At 44.1% G+C, this 18589-nt stretch overlaps 1 protein-coding gene and 1 long non-coding RNA gene across 3 annotated transcripts; one reads left to right on the top strand and one right to left on the bottom strand.

The window, feature by feature from the left end:
* Positions 1-50: 50 nt before the first annotated feature.
* Positions 51-1785, bottom strand: LOC117191336 (endoplasmic reticulum junction formation protein lunapark-B-like). Of its 2 annotated transcripts, XM_033396239.1 has the most exons (6): positions 1668-1783; positions 1367-1596; positions 1157-1289; positions 717-1092; positions 472-651; positions 51-418 (listed from the first exon to the last, which is right to left on the bottom strand). In XM_033396239.1, the coding sequence occupies exons 1-6, from the start codon at positions 1692-1694 to the stop codon at positions 210-212; spliced, it is 1155 nt and encodes a 384-aa protein (XP_033252130.1). In that variant the 5' UTR covers positions 1695-1783; the 3' UTR covers positions 51-209. The 2 variants fall into 2 exon arrangements, with proteins under 2 accessions (XP_033252130.1, XP_033252131.1); XM_033396240.1 differs by lacking the exon at positions 472-651 and having other exon boundaries at positions 51-430; positions 1668-1785.
* A 10532-nt stretch (positions 1786-12317) lies between these two features.
* On the top strand, positions 12318-13392 carry LOC117191344. Its single transcript, XR_004474013.1, has 3 exons — positions 12318-12355; positions 12436-12613; positions 13367-13392. It is a non-coding gene; the product is annotated as an uncharacterized LOC117191344 (long non-coding RNA).
* The last annotated feature ends 5197 nt before the right edge of the window (positions 13393-18589 follow it).

The following is an 18589-nucleotide window of genomic DNA, read 5'->3' as shown; positions in this document are numbered from 1 at the left end:
AGAAAGCGGCTGAAAGGAGCTTTAGATGCGACTTGCAAAAAAAGGAGTCATTTTAATATCTGCACTTTGACGTATTTTTTTTAAATTCAGGCTAACAGAAGTAAATCTTTCCATTTTTCTTACCAACAAAGTGTTAAATTAGTAAACTATTAAGCAAACCATGTAAAACCTTTGCTCAACTCGCGCATAAAGCTGATGAGGGCTATCGTTTAGGAGCTTGATGCTTCGGCTTTGCTGTCGACCTCGACCACTCCAGCAGCTTCCTCAGCTACAGCCTCAGTAGTTTCAGTCTGCATTGCTCCTATTTCGGTCACAGTTGCTGCACTTTGGGCTTTGGGATTGGCCTCAACATCCTCCTTATCAATGTCATCCGAAGGCTCATCTTGTAACAAAACCCGGCGCGACAATTGCTCCTTATCTGTTAAGAAATCTGTTGTAGAAAAAAAGTGGAAAATGCAATAATTTCGCTACCAGAGTCGTAGTCATCTGATGAATCGCTGCCGGAGCTATCGATGCGATTGTTTGAAGGTGGTGTTTGCTGATTTAGTGAGAGTCGAGGAGCCACTGGTCGCTTCTTGCGCGCTGGGTTCAAAGCATTGCAAAAGGCACAACGAAATGAAGTGAAAACATATTCATCCTCCGGCAGCATACCTATTGGAGGAGCAACACAATTCGACAGTAGAGTGTCGGACGTAACAAATCAATTCAATTCTCACCATTATGGCCATAGCACTCTTTGCAGATCATGCCGTAGCGAATCGGAGTGTCTCCTACAATGAAGTCTACAATACGGTCCACTGCGCTGCGTGACCGGTTCTGATCTACCACTGGAAAAGGCGTACGCCGACGCAGTTCCTGCACTGCGCCCACATTCGGAGATGCTGACGTCATCGACTGTGTCGAGCTGTTTAGATTGTTGTTGTTGACGTTGCGGTAGACGCTGCTATACGGAGTCAACAATCTCTGCTGCGTACTGGCTCCTGGCAGTCTTGCTGCAGGTTGTGGCGTTTGTTGAGGCTGCATTGCGGTGGAACGACTAAACGACTGGTTTAACTTCCTGTCCCCGAAGCGTTCCAGGAGATTCACTGCCACCTGTTAAACAAAAGAACGATAAGACAAGCAATTGACATCCAGTGGCCATATTGGGCTGCACTACCTTGTAGGTCTCTTTGTCCATGACCTGCTCTAATATCTTTTTCTTCTTCTTCTTCAGCTGGGCCAGCTTATCGCCATTTTTGTTGAGCTTGCGCTGAAAGTACCACGTAAACATCTGCCGCATGAAGACGATGCTAGAGTGCAAAAAATCAGAGATTTGAGTTGGCGCGTCATTTCTGTGATATCATCATCAAATCACTGCATTACTCACATAACGGGGAACAGGAGCAGCGGTACCAAGTACACGATGCGCTCTTTCCATGTCGGTGGAAAGTAAAAGCAACACCATAATCCAAAACCAACGATGTATGCGCCAATTGTGATTCCTAGAAAGTTCGTGACGAAGCTCCGCTTCCTATCTTGAGTATTTATCATGTATTTCTCCAGGTCTTTGATCTGTACTTGCAGGGCCTCCAAAACCTCCTCCGTTGATTTTTCCTTCTATAATTAGAATCAAGGGCACGTCATATTTTAATATGCATGCAAAAAGTTTCTTTTGCCCAAATACGAACCCGAAATCTCGACAAAACGAATCCCATCTTGGAGTTTTCGATTTTGAACTGGACGTGCTCAAACTTTAAACATTTATTTTTATATTTTGCTATTAAACTGCCCGCCGCCTTGCAATTATTTTTTGTTTGTTGTTGGTAATATTTATGGATAAAATATACGGTCTGACCCTCAGTAAAATACCGACAATACGTCACATTTTCAAAATATACCGATACAACATTTTTTAGTATTAGAAAATTAACAAAGTCGAATTTTTCTTTAACTGAGATCATTCTTTCTGTTCGGTCCAATATTAGCCAATAATCCCTAGACTATATATATTCCCAAGCACAATTTTTTTTTTAGTTTTCCCCGCGTTTTTTTATTTTTTTTTTATTTTTGTGAAGACCTGTTATCCATTGTTATCCATTTTCGATCAGGTTTTTTGATTTTTGACCAGCTGAATGTATGTATTAAAAGAAAATAAATGCTTTGTGACCTGTGAATATATGTTGTATTGCTAACTTCTGCTTGAAACTAACAGCCTTTCTAGAACTCTATATGTGAGATAATTTCATCTTCTGTAGAGTAAAAAGTACTATGGCACATGTCGGGCAGTAAAAATGTTATACTTGTGTGAAAATATTATTTGTCCTTTGTGTAAATTACCCAACATTAGCTGCCCTGAGCCGCTCATTCTGACTATGAAGTTTTTTTTAGGATCATGTGGGCTGGCAGGCGCACGCCATGACGAAAAATCCATTTCAAACTAACTTTTAGCACTGATCGAGTTCATTTTTTAAATGTTATTCGAAAATCAAACTGAACTGCAGTAGGGCCTTTTTATTTTCATTTTCCGCTTAAAAAGTTTCGCAACAAAAATTTCAAAAATATTTGTATCTGCGTTCTGCGGGCAATATAAGAATAGCTTGAGCTATATTTAATATGTATATTTTCATATTTTAATGCGTTACTAAAATGCCAACATGCCGTTTTTGTTTGTTTGAGCCTTGATCAATCGCTATGACAGGAAAAGCGTTTTTAATCATATTAGTGACCACATTGCTCTTTGAAAGTTGATATGCAATTATTAACAATTTTTGTTCACTAATTTGTCACTTTGCTAGCCTATTAAATATATACTGTTGTATCACGAAAATATTATGAGCTAAATTTCGACGTAAAAATAAACACTTCAGGATTACTCCGCACTAGTTCCCCGTTTAGATTACTAATGGTATTCCTGCATTCACTATACATATTTTTTTCTGCAGGAAGTTCTTTGTATGATTTTTTTCAGAATTTATATCTAAATTTTCGATGTTTTATAAAACCCGAACTACCTAGTTAAAGGTATATTTTCGGTATAACGGTGTATAATGGCATATTCAATCAATATTAATCCATTAAATTTGCATTGCCATTTTTCACTTAAAAAAAATTTCTATTTTGGTGGCACCTCTTGTATCCAGTCCACAGTATCGATGGCCGAACTGCTATCTTCAAATCAGTTAAGGCTCTGAGGCTCTAGCAACAATGAGTCCCATTCCATACTTTTAAATTATGTACTTTAATTACTGTACTTGGATAGATGGTGATGACTGGAACTGCATTTCGCAACCATTCAAAAGGTGAACCCACCGGGAAATGTACGTGATGTTCATATTCAGGAGGTGGAGCAGATTCATAATGGTGTTCGGCGAAAATTGGACCTTGGATGGTATACCATTCAGGCTTGTCCTCGACAAGTATCGATATGCCAACACACATTCATTCGAATACGCCGATCAAGAAAGAAGAACATATAATAAAACCGTGCTATTAAAAGTTTACATATCAGGTGTGGGGTTTGCACAAAAAAAAAAAAAAAACTCTGCGATGAACAATGCAGACATAAGAGCGAAAACCAAAAGTGAACTTAGCGACATATTGCGTAGCGACATAACGTATATTTTGATCAAGATGCCAACATACACCAATTACGTACAGCAGTGAAAAAAATCATGGAAGACACGCATGAGCTAGGAAATACGGCGCCAAGCGCAGACGAGACTATGCAGGCAGACATTTTTGCAGTCCCGGTTGAGCGCGAGATAGATAGAGACAACCGTAGTGCACAACACGCAGTAAAAGCGGCGCCAGAAGAATATGGTGAAAATGTGCAGAAGGCTCGAGAAGCATTCATGCCGCGACAAGACAACGCTTGTTCGAAATTGACCATGCGATCAGATGAATACGTAGAAGAATCGCGCCGTTTGCAGCAGTTGGAACAATTGTACGTTTCTCGCAAGCGCTTAGCTGATCTCAAATTAAGCATATTGAAAACGGAGAAAGAGGCTATGGAGTTGGAAACGCCGAGAGATTGCATCGACTTGACACACATTGAGGCGTTGATGCGTCCATTTTCTGGAGATGACGACCAGGCTGTAACCAGTTGGATAAGTAACTTTGAGGACATTATGAATTTCCATGGTGTATCCGAGTCCAAATGCTGGATATTAGCGAAGCGGCTGCTAGGCGGATCGGCGAAGGCGTACATCGACCATGTGGCGCCTTTGACTTGGCAATTGATGCGAGCAGAATTGCTCAACGTCTTTGAGCAGCAAGTGACAGCGTGGGACATTGGAAAGCGACTGGAGGCACGGAAAATTGCAAATAATGAAAGCGCATTGCAATATTTCGTCGCAATGTGCAGCATAGCGTCGCAAGCAGACTTGGCCACGAGCGATGTGGTCAAATTCATCGTAGAGGGACTGCAGGACAAGACGGGCATGGCAGCATCCATGCTATATTGCAGCACACTCAACGAGTAGCGTGACAAGATGGTCACCTATGATAAGGTCAGAAGAGCTGCTGGCGTCGTAGCAATTCGTAGCGAAGGTATGACAAAGGGAATACTAAATGTGAGTATGGCAGTTGGGCAGCAGCAAGGTGGTGGCGCAATGCGTTGCTACAACTGTCGGAAATTTGGGCACGTTATGAAGGAATGCAGTCAGCCAAAGAGACCGGATGGGGCATGTTTTAACTGTTGGAGTACCAGCCACCTATATTCGCAGTGCCCGAAACGAAAGATGGCCACTAGGGTAGCTGCAGTTCAAGATGAGGAGCGACCAGAAGAAAAAAACAACGACGATTTAGCGGCTGTCCAGTTAATCACTTTATGACTTCCGTTTGGTGAACAAAGAGGCGTCAGTATTTTTAGTCTATTTGATAGAGGTAGCCCTGTAAGTTTTATTCATAAGTCTTTGATACCGAAGTCGGCTATAGTTGAAGCCTATAATGAAGTTAGGAAATACTATGGACTAGGAGGACAACCAATTCCCATATGGGGAAAATTTAAGTGCCATATTGAATTTTGCACAAAGAAATATATCGTTTTATTAAACATCGTAGATGATAACATGCTGCCTTTGCCGGTATTGTTGGGACGCGATGCCCTTAAAGTTATTGAAGTAAAATTAGTTCATAAGAAAAATATCAATGCGAAGCAACACACATCATTAAGTTCGTTAAAGCAAAAAGCTATTAGTTTAACCTGCGCGTCTTTATTCACCGAACGTAAAAATAATATTAACATAAGACTATATGATAAGTTAGATGGTAATCAATCAGAAAGAAGCGAGCTAATCAAACGTTCTAATCCATTTAAAAATCAGACACAAGAAAACTCAAGGAATGACAAAATGGCCATCGAGAATATGAATCAAGGCGACGAATTCAGTAACTTTTGTGCGTCGGTAGAGATTGATGAAGAGGAACATATTAACGTAGGTTTCGAATTTGGCCTCACAAATTGTTAAAGATAATTTCCCATTGCCCCTTATTGAGGACTGTCTTGAGTTTTTAGAAAACAAGTGCTGTTTTTCCATTATAGATTTGAAAAGTGGGTATCATCAAATAGGCGTAGAAGAAAAATCAGTTCCGTATACATCGTTTGTGACACCGCAAGGACAGTATGAGTACTTGAGAATGCCCTTTGGGTTAAAAAATGGATCCGCTATTTTTCAGAGATTTATTTCGGAGCTCTTGAGAGACTTTATTAGGAACAAAAGCATTGTAGTGTACATGGATGATATATTAGTAGACTAAAACGACTAAAACAGTTGAAGAACACATGGATATATTAAAAAGACTATGCATTCGGTTTAGCGAGCAAAATTTAGAGATAAATCTAAAAAAGTGTAGGTTTGTCAATCGAAACATCGATTTCCTGGGGTATAAAGTTAATCAAAACGGAATAGTTCCTAGTGATTCCCATGAGGCCTTGAAAAAATACCCAGTCCCTCAAAATGTAAAAGCACTGCACTCATGCTTGGGATTCTTTTCGTATTTTCGACGTTTCATGTTGTCATTTGCGACGACAGCTAAGCCCTTGGTGCAGTTGTTAAAAGAAGGTGGTCCGTTTCCCATGAATAGAGAACAGGTGAAGACGTTTGAAACTCTTAAGAATGCGTTGGCAAATCCTCCGGTATTAGCCATTTTTAGCCCAAATAGAGAAACGGAATTACATACAGACGCAAGTTCATACGGTTATGGCGCAATACTGATGCAAAGACAAGATGATGGGAAGATGCACCCTGTGTCCTATTATTCCGGCAAAACAACAGAAAGAGAATCACGTTATCATAGTTTCGAACTAGAGACATTGGCTATAATTTATGCATTGAGGCGTTTTAGAGCATATTTGGAGCACAGGTCCTTCAAAATAATCACGGATTGTAATTCGTTAGTACAGACGTTAACCAGAAAGTCAATTAGTCCTAAGATAGCACGGTGGTCCCAAGAGTTAGAGAACTATGATTACTCCATTATGCACAGAACTGGGGCCAGTATGGCGCACGTTGATGCGCTGAGCAGACAACTTCAAGTGACGAATATGGTAGAGGATGGTTATAGAGTCAAATACGGTTTAGAAAAGTCTAATTTAGAAAAAGATGAGAGTAGAAAGCAATATACAAGGAATAGTGTAAGTAGAGACAACACTGGTTGTGAGCATAGAGGTACCGTAGATAACCCTGTGATTAAGTGTAGAGAATTAAATATCAATAGAGAGCGTAGTAGTACCGTACAGAACCCTGCGATTGAGTGTGGAGAATCAAGTGCAGTGGGAAGTAGATTGGGAAATAGGTGGAAGTCTGATGATAGAGAGAACCTTGGTGGTGAAGAGGATTGATGGAAGATTGAAATTAGAGATTTGAGCCAATGTAGAGGAAGCGTTAACGATGTGGTGGGGGGAGTAAAGTACATTAGTAGTAGGAATTCAGATAAAGAGAAAAAATGTGTTGAGGATACAGTAGAGAGGGACAAGTTAGAGTTTCAGGAGGAAAGATTACTAAAATCATTGATAGTTGGGGTAGTAGGTGCAACGCCAGAAGATGTTGATTTGATATTGCAAACAGAACAGATGCGAGACAAGGAAGTAGTTAGGATTCGAAAAATGCTAGAGGATGGAAATGAAGTAGATTTTGAAATGATAGATGGTATTGTTTACAAGAGGAGTTGTGAAAACAAACTATGTTTCTATGTACCAATGTGTATGGAAGAGCAGTTGATAAGGCGGTCACACGAAAAACTAGGACATCTGGCCGCAGAGAAGTGCGTGAGTGACCTTTTGAGGACCTACTGGTTTCCGTCAATGAGAAGTAAAGTGGGAAGGTTCATCAGAAACTGTCTACCGTGTATACTACACTCGATGCCTAAAACAATCCATAACAGAACGCTCCATAGTATCCCAAAGTCGTGTGTTCCTTTTCATACCCTACATGTTGATCATTTGGGTCCGTTGCCGAGTATTAGATCTAAGCGAAAACACCTCCTTGTGGTAATAGATGCATTCACTAAGTTTGTCAAATTGTTCCCGGTTAATAGTACCAGCACGCGGGAAGCGAAGGATGCCTTAAGTAAATATTTTGATTTCTATAGTCGCCCTACTAGGATAATATCAGATCGTGGGACCTGTTTCACCTCGTTAGAGTTCTCTAGTTTTCTACAGGAGAGAGGGATAGAGCACATTAAGGTAGCTACAGGTGCACCGCAGGCGAATGGCCAAGTGGAGCGGGTGAATAGTGTTCTTACTCCTATGTTAGGAAAACTGTCAGAGCCCCTTGAGCAAGCCGATTGGTATAGGTTGATGAGCAAGGTAGACCACGCCATTAATAACTCCGTTAACAGCAGTGCGAAAAAGACACCTAGCACATTGTTATTTGGAATACCCCAGAAAGGACCCGTTGTAGATGAATTAACCGAATACCTAGAGGAGAAGTTAGCGTCAGAACTTAGAGAGTTGGAAACTATAAGAGAAATAGCAAGTGAGAACATACGGTTGTCGCAGAAAAGAAATGAGAAGATGTATGCCCATAAACATAGAGCCCCATTAAAGTATGAACCTGGTGACTATGTAGCAGTCCGGCATGTGGACACGACACCGGGGATCAATAAGAAGTTCGCACCAAAGTATCGAGGACCGTACAGGATCAATAGAGTATTGGATAATGATCGTTATGAGGTTGTCGACATTGAGGACTGTCAGTTGACGCAAATGCCATTCCGAAGTATATTAGAACCAGCAAGGCTTAAACCCTGGGTAGAGTGTAAGGATAAAACCATGGTCTCATGTTGTTAATCGATGAAATAGTATGTTAAGTAAGACAATACCGAATAAGAAATGTTTAAACAACTGTATGCCTTAGTGTGTAGATCGTGGGCGATCTGTAGTCAGGTTGCCCGAATGTAAGATATGAATATTAGTTTATAAGATTTGAATATTAGTTTAAGATTTACTCATCGATAGTATTATAAGAAATACCAATGTACTCGATATATCGATACTTGTCGAGGACAAGTATCGATATGCCAACACACATTCATTCGAATACGCCGATCAAGAAAGAAGAACATATAATAAAACCGTGCTATTAAAAGTTTACATATTGTAGATATTATTGGGGACTGCTGGACTGGTATTAAGACTTGGTATTGATAAGATACTTTTAATATGTATTTGATGTACACCACATGTATAATATCTACTATAAACTTATTTTTTCATTGTTGGGTTTGGTTGGGCCCGTTTTCTACAGGTTCAAATATATTGTACATTAATGGAACCAGTTTCGTAACTGAAACGGTTTTGAATCGGAAACGACGCGATTTTTGCTTTTGGCCAATGAAAATCTTCAAATAGTATGGTTTGTAAAAACTGTTGCTGCAGCAACATGTTCTTACTTGATCATTCAGCACAAAAGTTGCGTCAACATTAATTTGTATGGACCAGACTCATGTGTCGGCAACTCAGGCAACATTCTGAATACCCTGTGGAAAAGGATTTTATAGAATTTGTTACACTTGGCTTGTTTCCCAGAGGGCAATGCCGGCTAGCTTTCGACCCCAGGGCTGGGTAGTTCCCCTTGCCCGCCAAATGTAGACTAAATAGGAGACATACTACTTCTCGGGACATCAAAACTAACAACAACCTAACAACAACAAAGAAAATCATAATCAGACGGCTATCAAGTGGGTGAAGCTTGGGTGTTATCACTTCGCGCGCCCGCCCTACCTGTGACCAAACACAACGTTCACTTTGGCCACCCTCTGCTGGAACGGTAACGGCTGGCCTAATCCATGGCTTACGCCACGCGCCCTCCCTCTATTTTAAATTTACTGCATCATGCTTCAGTATATATCCAAGCTTTAATAATTATAAATTGACAATTTCATCTTTCTCATTAATAAATAGATATACTCAAAATTATCACTAGCCAAAAAGAAACACCAAAACGTTCGACACAAAGGCAAACACGGAAATAACTGCTGAAATTTCGTTCAACCAACAGGGATACCCTCACCCATACGTAATGGAATATGTGTAGATGAGTGGATCCAGTTTTACGGGAGTTAATTTAACTCGGGCCCCTACGGAGACTTAACCTACCAAGAGCTCTTGTTAAGGGTCCCCGGGACATAAACAATAAACAATATTTTTCCACAAATCGCTCGACCAAATACGGTGGACTGACGGGACCCCCGCGTCACCCACTAAGGGTTAATCTTCTGGCACTGAACAGCTGATCGCAGATTTAGGTTCGTGAAAGGTGTTGGTGTTTTTACATATTTAGTTCAATGGCCAAGATTTTACGTTAAACGGTTTAAGCTAATACTAAATACTAAATAAAGGACCACACACAGAACAAAATAACATTTAATGTGGAACGGTGTTTAGAGTGCGGATTATGTTTTTTTTTCCTTTAAGTTCAAACGACGCGGGCGATCGCTGGCCGTGGCCGGTCAGCCCTAAATTAATATAGGTCCGTGTATACGTGTGCGCGTGTGTGTGTGTGAATAGGGTTTCGTGGTTTTTACGTGGTGAATGAGACCAAACGTGTGGCACGCACTGGAAGGCGATGCAACGATCGTCCTCTTTCACCCTCCCCCTTCACACGTCCCGCGCTACTTGGCTCACACACGCGCAACTGGAACGAACTCACTCAGGTTCACGTTGGACAGTCTTCTTCTCCGCAGTCGACTTTCTCGAACTCCAGTGTTCCTCTCCAGGAAACCTTCTGGCCCGGTTCTGGTGGCTATATTCCTTGCCGGCTGTGAGTAAAATTTTCTGCATTACAACCTATTTCTCGCCCGCTTTTTCCTGTACTCACTTCAAACTTTCTGTTTTAAGCACAAAATTTCAAATTTCGACGTTACTCTTCCGTCCACGCGCCAAGATTTCCATAATCCAATCCACGTTTTCTAATATTTTCACTCCTATTTATCCCTTTTTCCCTTTACTACTACATATAACTAATCCTATTCTCTTTCTTATATCCCCAGTACGGCTCCAGCTCCCCCCGATGTCCCCATACACCATCGAGCCTCCCTGGACTTCCGCTAGATAGCGCGTCGCCTTCAGCCATGGCCACCTATCGTTCAGGTGGGACTGGAACACCACCACGAGTATGTCGTCAGTCCCAGGATGGACAACATACGCGTGGGCATGCCCACCGGATTCCGGAACACTATTGAGCACACGCCGGCGTGCCCTGCATTCTTCTGCCGCGCCCAACGTAGGCCAAACCCACACCTCACTACATTCTCAGGTCTTTGGCGTGGTACACTCCTATGGGACGGCCGTTAAGGTCCTCCAGAGCATACGCGTTCTCTCCTACTGGCTTCACTACCCGGCATCGGATGAATTTGCGCGCGAACTTGGCATTAAAGCCTTTTCCGAAGTCACTAAAGACAAAATTTCGGCGGAATACCTCTTGTCCCGGCCTCGCGTAAAACACCCGAGCTCGCTGGTTGTACCTTACCCTACTACGCTCGTATGCCTGATGTAAACTAGCGCGACTCCTCTCTTGGATGAGTTGTCGCTTGTCCTGACCCTCCAGCAGCGATATGTCATGCTCGCCGATTGACCGCAGTCGCTTTGCCAGCTTGTAGCATGACCCATGCAAATACATTTGCTGCCCGAAGACTGCGAAGAATGGTGTTACGCCTGTCGCCTCGTGAACCGAGTTCCTAATAGCCAGTTCTATCTCCGGCAGATGCACATCCCAGTCCCGGTGATCGTCTTCCAGATAAGCCCGAATCGCGCTGAGTACTGTGCGATTCACGCGTTCGGCTGCGTTACTCTGCGGAGAATACACTGGCGTCCTCATATGAGTGACTCCGAATGCATCGGTCATCTCCTTAAAAGTTTTCGAGACGAACTGAGCCCCATTGTCCGAGTGAATCATCTCCGGCACTCCAAACTTGTAAAACACCACGTGAAGGAGGAATCTTACAACTTCCTTTTCTGTGGCCTTGGTCATGGTCTTTAGGAATGTGAACTTAGAGAACTAGTGAACTACAATAAATATCCACGCCTGACCGTTCTTTGACCGCGGATATTTGCCCAAAAAATCAATATAAAGTTTTTGGAACGGGCGCTCAGTGACCACTTCTTGCCCCATCCCGACCTGCATCCGATAATTCGGCGCTTTCGACTCCTTGCACACGGTGCACCGTCGGATATAATCCCGCACCTCTATCGCCATGTTCGGCCAGTAAAACTGCCTACGCAATAAGTGCAAGGTTTTTGCGATTTCTCCGTGCGCTGTCTTCTCTTCCGAATGTGCTTTGTCTGTCAACGCGGCCGTCAGCGAACTCGGAACCCACAATTTCCAGACGGCGCCCTCCAGTTGATCATCCAAGATCAGGTAAGCGGTCTTGGTTCTCTATTATTTCCTTCCTTAACTCCTTATATTCTCCAGATTCAAACTCCACCGTTTCAAAACCCAGGATACTACTCGGATCCACTTCCAGCTCTTCAATACTGCGCGACAATGTATCTGCCACTACATTGTCCGCTCCTTTCCGGTGTTCTATGCCGAAATCGAAGGCTTGCAGTTGAAGGGTCCAACGAGGTAAGCGACCATCCAGGTTCCTCATGGTCATGAGCCATTTGAGACTGGCGTGGTCAGTTATGACTGTAAACGGCATAAGCTCTACGTACGGACGGAACTTAAGGATCGCCATAAGGGCTGCCAGACACTCCTTCTCTGTCACCGAGTAGTTTTTTTGGTGGCAATTCAGTTTGGCAGAGAAAAACGCTATGGGCCTCTCGTTCTGCTCGTCATCCCGTTGGAAGAGTACGGCTCCTACCCCATAATGTGAGGCGTCGCACTGTATGTAGAAGTGCCGCTTGAAATCCGCGTGTACCAGGACTGGTGCCGAGGTGAGTGCAGCTTTTAGCTCCCCCATGGCTCGTTTTGCCTCCCCCGTCAATTTAAACTTTCCATTTCCCGACTTTTTCAGGGCGTCTGTGAGCGGACCGGCCATCTCAGCATAGTTTTTCATAAAGCGCCGGTAACAGCCCGCAGTTGCCAGGAAACTACGCAATTCTCGAACAGATCGCGGCTCGGGAATGCGCAAAATGGCCGACACACGATCCGGATCCATCTTCAGGCTCGGCCTTCTCCACCAACTGAATTTTGTGAGTCTCTCTCGACGTCCTCCCCAGGCCTACGGCTTCGAAAGTCAGAAACTCTGCCTTCACCTGATCCAAGGCTGCCCTTTGCTCTTCTGACAACTCCCATTCTTCCTGCACTATCTCCTTCTCCGGGCCTTCCACATAGTGAGCGACTTGATCAGCCAGCACTTCTTCCACTAATCTGTGAGATGCCCCTACTGGACCTTCTCCCATCACCTCAGGAGCCAATGAGAATACCCGCCAAAAGTCTACCACCAAGTAAATTTCCTGCTCCAAGAAAGGGAATACGAAAAACGTTAATCTTTTTACATCTCCTTTGTATTTCACCGGTAATTCTACTCGGCCAACGATTGCGCGATCTTCCCCATTCGCTACCTTCACTATAGAAGAATATCGACGAGACTCCACGCCCAGCTTCTCCAGGAATTCCTGACCATTACACCCTAGCATCCTGTGTGTTGCGCCTGAATCCAACAGGCCTCGCACGGACTCGCCCATTATAGAGATTTCTGCGAAAACTCTCGGGTCTTTCTTGCAACAACGCTTTACTGAAGCAATCACCTGCCTCCTCATAGCTCGCCTTTGCTTAAACCGGGTTCTCGCCTTTCTCACCCGCACCGACAGTGCTCGCAAAATATTCTATTTCTGGTTTCTAAATAATTTCTTAAGCGCTCTTCATATGATAAGTTCCTTAACCTAGCATGCAATTTACGTCTGTCTAATTCATTTTTATTTTCTTCTACTTTCTCTGCGCAGGCCCCTTCTGTGAGCGTGATTCGCCTGCTTGGATCGCACCCCTCTTCACGTTTCCCGCGCAATTCGGACAGGTTGGACAATATGCATCGGGCTTTCCACACCGGTAGCAGAAAATTCGCCTCTCCGATGCCATACAGTCCCTAAAGCCATGATCGGTCTGCCCGCAGTTCCAGCAAATCAACTTCTGTGGAACACGCTGTGTCACTTGCGCTTCCTCAATAACCTCTGCCTCTTCATCGCTACTCGACCGATCCTGCGCGACCTCGCTGACGTTCGCATTCGCCCCGCGACCATAGTTTGTGGCTTTGGGTGCTCCTCGCCACGAAGATCGAGCCTTCCTCTTCAGATGTGCCTCTATTTCCACGCACTCATCCCGCAGTTGGTTTAAGGAATAAACCCGTAATCCGTAGACGAAACTCGCTATCTCATCTGTGAGTGCCTTTTTGACGGTTTTTACCATCTCCTTTTCAGGTGGTGGCATCTCCGACCTCGACGCGAGCTTTCTCATGACATGTAAAAAGTCTTCCACACTCTCGTTTGACCACTGCATTCTTTCTCGCAGTTCTCTCATGCGGTCGAACTCGGACGCCGTGCCTCGGAAACGAGCAATTAAGTCGCCCCTTAGTTCCTGCCAAACACCACCGCCATGATCACGGATGTACTGCCAGTACCATTCCCGCGCGTTTCCTGTAACCAGGTGATGAAATCCCTTTAGAACTTCATCCCACGGACAGCGGCATTGGGCTTGTAGGAATTCAATTCGGAACACAAAATCCTCGACTGTCATTTTGTTGCTGTCTCCGTCGAACGTCACGTCCCATTTTTCGACTCGGCCCCACCGTGGCCAAGGTGTATAACCCGGGGGATTTGGATGCGGATCTTCTCGAGGAATCCCACCAGCTCTCGTACCCTCGCCACGACCCTGACCCGAGTGTCTGAGTGCTATCGGGTTTCGCCAATTTCGCGCTTGATGCCCACCCCGTTGATGCTGCTCACTGGATGCGGTCGGTCCTACTCCTGAAGACGGTTCCGGACCAATACCACCTCGCCCCGAGCGAGCCAAAAATGGTTTTGGTGGGGGAATCGGCGCATCAGTCGTGCTAGATGGCTTCCTTTTCGGGATTGCTCCTCGATACTCCTGCTCGTGGTGAACCTCCTCCCGCCGCGGTTCCTTCTGCTGCTGCAGCTGTCTAACCGGCTGGAGTACCTCGTTGAGTTGGTGCATCATCTCGATAAACCCCTTACGCAACTCCTCCTGCAACACCCGACTAATCGAGTCAGTGTTCGCTGCCCTGTGTGTCGCATGAGCCTGCGCCAACGATACGTTGACTGCTGATGCCAGTTCGGAAGCAAGCGTGGGTGTAGGATCGGACATTGGCCATTCTTCTGACCTGGCCTGGACCGGTGTTCTTGGCAACCCACCCACAGCTCCAAGTTCCTCCCGATCTTGATCAAACATCGCCCCTGACACTTCTCCTATCTGGTCCACTGTTTTGTTTACGCGTGATCGCGTATGATACTGTCGACTACCCCCTTCTTGTGGCATCTGCACCGAGCAACACCAATATTAAAAAAAAAAGGGAAACTCCTAAACTAAGATAATATATATAAATAAAGAAATAAATACCCAAAGAAATAACTAGTAAGAATAAATAACACCACGCTTCGGACCAATAAATACTCCGATAAATAAATAAATAAATACCGATATAAATATTGCGCCAACTAGCGCCGTTAACGAGATATATGCAATTAAATATTTGAATAAATAAATAAATAATAACATACATGTATATTCGATCGACACCTAAGACACTCAAACTTCAAACACATTCAACACAACACAAAACCTAACAACAAAAATGCCTAACAGTTCTTCTTCTTCTTACAAGATTCATTAAGAGGTGGACACGTGACTAGCCGGGACCAGTAACCGCTCCAGTTTCTGCGCTCCACTTGACAGTCGCCCTACGGATATCCTACAATTACGAACACCACCTGTGGCCTGTCATCTACTCTAAGCGATGGCCGATAAACGAGAAGCCTCACGGTGCATGAGCTCACTTTGCTTGTGATTTGTTCCTGTCATCCATCACAACGATCTGCCATGAGATCAGATGCATCGCGGGTTGTCTTTACGACTCCCGGGCCACCTACTCCTCACCACCTCTCGGCAGACAGACAACAGGTTCAAAAACACGAAAGCTGCTTTGTTTTAAACAAGCAGGTGCGAAACTACAATGAACATTTACCTACATGACTTACTCTAACTTATTCCAATATCACATTCCATCACAGATTTATTCGATATCACAGTCCACCAGGCAATGTGTCCGTCGCAAACTCCCTGTCCATTTTTTTTGTTGAACGGCAGTGACTTAGGTTCACCTGCGACATCGAATAGCGACAAAATGTTCAACTGTAATTCGTAAGTCCCTATCACATATTTTATATTTCCGTTAACTGCCTCCGTCTATCCATCCCTAGCATCAATCACCCCGCGCCATTAAGGACCAGCTTTACGCTCGTGAAAGGTGTTGGTGTTTTTACATATTTAGTTCAATGGCCAAGATTTTACGTTAAACGGTTTAAGCTAATACTAAATACTAAATAAAGGACCACACACAGAACAAAATAACATTTAATGTGGAACGGTGTTTGGAGTGCGGATTATGTTTTTTTTTCCTTTAAGTTCAAACGACGCGGGCGATCGCTGGCCGTGGCCGGTCAGCCCTTAATTTATATAGGTCCGTGTATACGTGTGCGCGTGTGTGTGTGTGAATAGGGTTTCGGGGTTTCTGGAGAGGACTCCAGGAAACCTTCTGGCCCGGTTCTGGTGGCTATATTCCTTGCCGGCTGTGAGTAAAATTTTCTGCATTACAACCTATTTTCTCGCCCGCTTTTTCCTGTACTCACTTCAAACTTTCTGTTTTAAGCACAAAATTTCAAATTTCGACGTTACTCTTCCGTCCACGCGCCACGATTTCCATAATCCAATCCACGTTTTCTAATATTTTCACTCCTATTTATCCCTTTTTCCCTTTACTACTACATATAACTAATCCTATTCTCTTTCTTATATCCCCAGTACGGCTCCAGCTCCCCCCGATGTCACCATACACCATCGAGCCTTCTGGACTTCCACTAGATGGCGCGTCGCCCTCAGCCCTGGCCACCTATCGTTCAGGTGGAACTGGAACATTGGATCAAATTATGTGGGGCTAGCTAGTAATATTCGATGGAATATCAAAAGCGAGGAATATGTATATAGAATGTAGATATATATATTTACGGTATATTTTAAAAATGGAACGGTATATTTTGGTATATTTCTTTGAGTCAGACCGTATATTTTGACTTCATCGACGAAATTTATGTTTTATTTTGTTATAACTTGTTATATCAAGTGCACCAAAATCGAATACTTCTCTGTCCTGGCAATTTACACCTTCATCAGGCGAAGCACTCAAAAAAAATTATAAAAACAGAAAATGTCTGAGGCGGCGGAGGCAGCGGCCGGGGAAGATTCTAGTGAAGCTGCTTCAGAGCATGATTTTATACAGTTGAAGAGCATGCAGGATGTAGAGGCCTGCGATCAGCGGCAATTATACCAGTACATTGAAAAACTACATGGAATTATCCGAAAATACGACACTAGGCTTGCGGCCAACAAACAAAAGCTGAAACAAGTAAAAAGTACATTTTATAGTGCATATAGTATGTATTAATAATTATGATTTTCAGACACAGCTGAGCCAGGAGAAGAAACTATGTCATACAGCCATACAGTCTAGCATCGATTCAGACGAGGAAGAAGTTCCTGGCAAAAGTGAAAAAAAGGAGACTGCCGCAGAATGTAAGTTCCAGGAATGAGCCAATTTTTATACCCGATACTCAAAATGAGTATTGGGGTATATTAGATTTGTGGTAAAAATGGATGTGTGTAACGTCCAAAAAGAATCGTTTCCGACCCCATAAAGTATATATATTCTTGATCAGCATCAATAGCCGAGTCGATTGAGCCATGTCTGTCTGTCCGTCTGTCAGTCCGTCTGTCCGTCCCCTTCAGCGCCTAGTGCTCAAAGACTATATATAAAGCGAGAGCAACGATGTTTTGGATCCAGACTTCTGTGATATGTCACTGCTACAAGAATATTTCAAAACTTTGCCCCGCCCACTTCCGCCCACACAAAGGGCGAAAATCTGTGGCATCCACAATTTCGACGATACGAGAAAACTAAAAACGCAGATGCAACGATCGTCCTCTTTCACCCTCCCCCTTCACACGTCCTGCGCTACTTGGCTCACACACGCGCAACTGGAACGAACTCACTCAGGTTCACGTTGGACAGTCTTCTTCTCCGCAGTCGACTTTCTCGAACTCCAGTGTTCCTCTCCAGGAAACCTTCTGGCCCGGTTCTGGTGGCTATATTCCTTGCCGGCTGTGAGTAAAATTTTCTGCATTACAACCTATTTCTCGCCCGCTTTTTCCTGTACTCACTTCAAACTTTCTGTTTTAAGCACAAAATTTCAAATTTCGACGTTACTCTTCCGTCCACGCGCCACGATTTCCATAATCCAATCCACGTTTTCTAATATTTTCACTCCTATTTATCCCTTTTTCCCTTTACTACTACATATAACTAATCCTATTCTCTTTCTTATATCCCCAGTACGGCTCCAGCTCCCCCGATGTCCCCATACACCATCGAGCCTCCCTGGACTTCCGCTAGATAGCGCGTCGCCTTCAGCCATGGCCACCTATCGTTCAGGTGGGACTGGAACACCACCACGAGTATGTCGTCAGTCCCAGGATGGACAACATACGCGTGGGCATGCCCACCGGATTCCGGAACACTATTGAGCACACGCCGGCGTGCCCTGCATTCTTCTGCCGCGCCCAACGTAGGCCAAACCCACACCTCACTACATTCTCAGGTCTTTGGCGTGGTACACTCCTATGGGACGGCCGTTAAGGTCCTCCAGAGCATACGCGTTCTCTCCTACTGGCTTCACTACCCGGCATCGGATGAAATTGCGCGCGAACTTGGCATTAATGCCTTTTCCGAAGTCACTAAAGACAAAATTTCGGCGGAATACCTCTTGTCCCGGCCTCGCGTAAAACACCCGAGCTCGCTGGTTGTACCTTACCCTACTACGCTCGTATGCCTGATGTAAACTAGCGCGACTCCTCTCTTGGATGAGTTGTCGCTTGTCCTGACC

Source organism: Drosophila miranda, assembly GCF_003369915.1.
Source record: "Drosophila miranda strain MSH22 chromosome Y unlocalized genomic scaffold, D.miranda_PacBio2.1 Contig_Y1_pilon, whole genome shotgun sequence".
NCBI classification, from domain to species: domain Eukaryota; kingdom Metazoa; phylum Arthropoda; class Insecta; order Diptera; family Drosophilidae; genus Drosophila; species Drosophila miranda.
This window is presented reverse-complemented; position numbering and strand designations above follow the sequence as displayed.